The 1559-nt window shown below is 38.7% G+C and overlaps 1 protein-coding gene across 1 annotated transcript; it reads left to right on the top strand.

The window, feature by feature from the left end:
- Nucleotides 1-562: 562 nt before the first annotated feature.
- Nucleotides 563-1036, top strand: LOC148518244 (transmembrane protein 229B-like). The gene has a single exon (XM_088477526.1). It carries the CDS (start codon nucleotides 566-568, stop codon nucleotides 1034-1036), a length of 471 nt encoding a protein of 156 aa, XP_088333652.1. The 5' UTR covers nucleotides 563-565.
- Nucleotides 1037-1559: the final 523 nt, after the last annotated feature.

Here is a 1559-nt window from a genome sequence, read left to right as displayed (position 1 = left end):
TAAAATAAAATAAACAATAAAAAATAAACAATATAGGGGGGAATTCGGGGAAAGGAAAGTCAGAGGGGAAAAAGGAAACTGAGCGGGAGATAAGAGGGTGATCGAAGGGGGAAATTTATCATAGCCTCAATTAGATTATATTGGAATCAAAAAGAAACAGATACGGATGTAGAGTTTGAGCCATTAAACATGGAATATTGTGTAGAGCCCTTGAACACCAGCCAAGGGGACCACATAGCAGTAAAGTCGGTAGGTCTACCTTTAGAAAAAGTTACTATGTCCTCCATATCCATGTAATAATCGATCCTCTTAAACCAATCTTTAATGGAGGGAGGGGAGGTGGATTTCCACAAAACAGGAATGACCTCTTTAGCTGCATTATTCAATTGCCTCAGTACGGAATTCTTGCAGGAAGCCGTAGAAGAAGAGATCATGTTTAAAAGCCAAAAACCAGGATCTCTAGGGACGTCTATCCAACTCTAAACTTGTCTAGTATGTCCTAATTTATTATTATTTTCTCTCTTTTCAAATGATGGAAAATTTAACAGACCTGAACATTGCCGGAATGCAGAAACTGGGATCCCTTCATGGGATCAGCCGCTGGTATATTTATGCAACTCATGGACTTTTATGTGAAATTATGTTTACAGCAACCTGGGAATATTTCACCACCTTCAGCTGGAAACTGATAGGCGTCAGTAGCATCTGGGCATTTTTCATATATGGAACAGCAATTTTCATCATAGAAAAAATGTCTCTTCATCTGCATACAAGATGCCATCTTTTCTTTAGGTGCCTAATATACACCCTGTGGACATACATATGGGAGTTCTCCACTGGCTTCATACTGAAGAGTCTTGATGCCTGCCCTTGGGACTATTCTCACTTCCCTGGGAACATCATGGGCCTTATCACCCTGGAGTATGCCGTGCCATGGTATTTTGGTTGTATGATTGCAGAACAGGTGGTGATCAAAAATACACTTCATTTGCAAATGGCCCAGATTGGGAACCATAAAAAACACAAGGGGATTTAACGCTATTAAAGCTCTTGTAATCACACTAGACTTAAAAGAGATGCAAGCACTTTATTTAGATAAAATAATGATATCTATATATAGTACATTGTATCACTATTCTTGTCGAATAGTAAAACAAAGGCATTGCCATCCGTCAGAGCTGCTATTTACTATTGTGAGCATTTGGTAAAGACAAGCAAACGTTGCACCATATACACCAGCCACTAGGGGTGCTGTTCCATTGGAAATTATAGTCTGTATAGCAGAGTTACCCAAACTCCACCATTACAGTCTAGGTTTTAAGGCTATCCATGCCTGAATCCAGATGGTTAAATCAAATTGACTGAAGTACTAATTAAGTCACCTGTGCTCAAGTAAGGATATCCTTAAAACCTGGACTATAATGGCGGAGTTTTGGAACCTCTGCTGTATAGTATTACACATGATAGTCATCATGTCATATCAATAATATAGCTGTAAATGAACCTGGATGATTAAAATAAGAAAGAACACATCATCAAAAAACTTGTGGCACTAACCA

Source organism: Taudactylus pleione, unplaced genomic scaffold (assembly GCF_031769625.1).
Source record: "Taudactylus pleione unplaced genomic scaffold, aTauple2 ptg000201l, whole genome shotgun sequence".
Lineage (NCBI taxonomy): Eukaryota > Metazoa > Chordata > Amphibia > Anura > Myobatrachidae > Taudactylus > Taudactylus pleione.
This window is presented reverse-complemented; position numbering and strand designations above follow the sequence as displayed.

Coding starts and splice junctions, on each gene's coding strand:
- LOC148518244 (XM_088477526.1), top strand. CDS start 566: ATGCAGAAACTGGGATCCCTTCATGGGATCAGCCGCTGGTATATTTAT.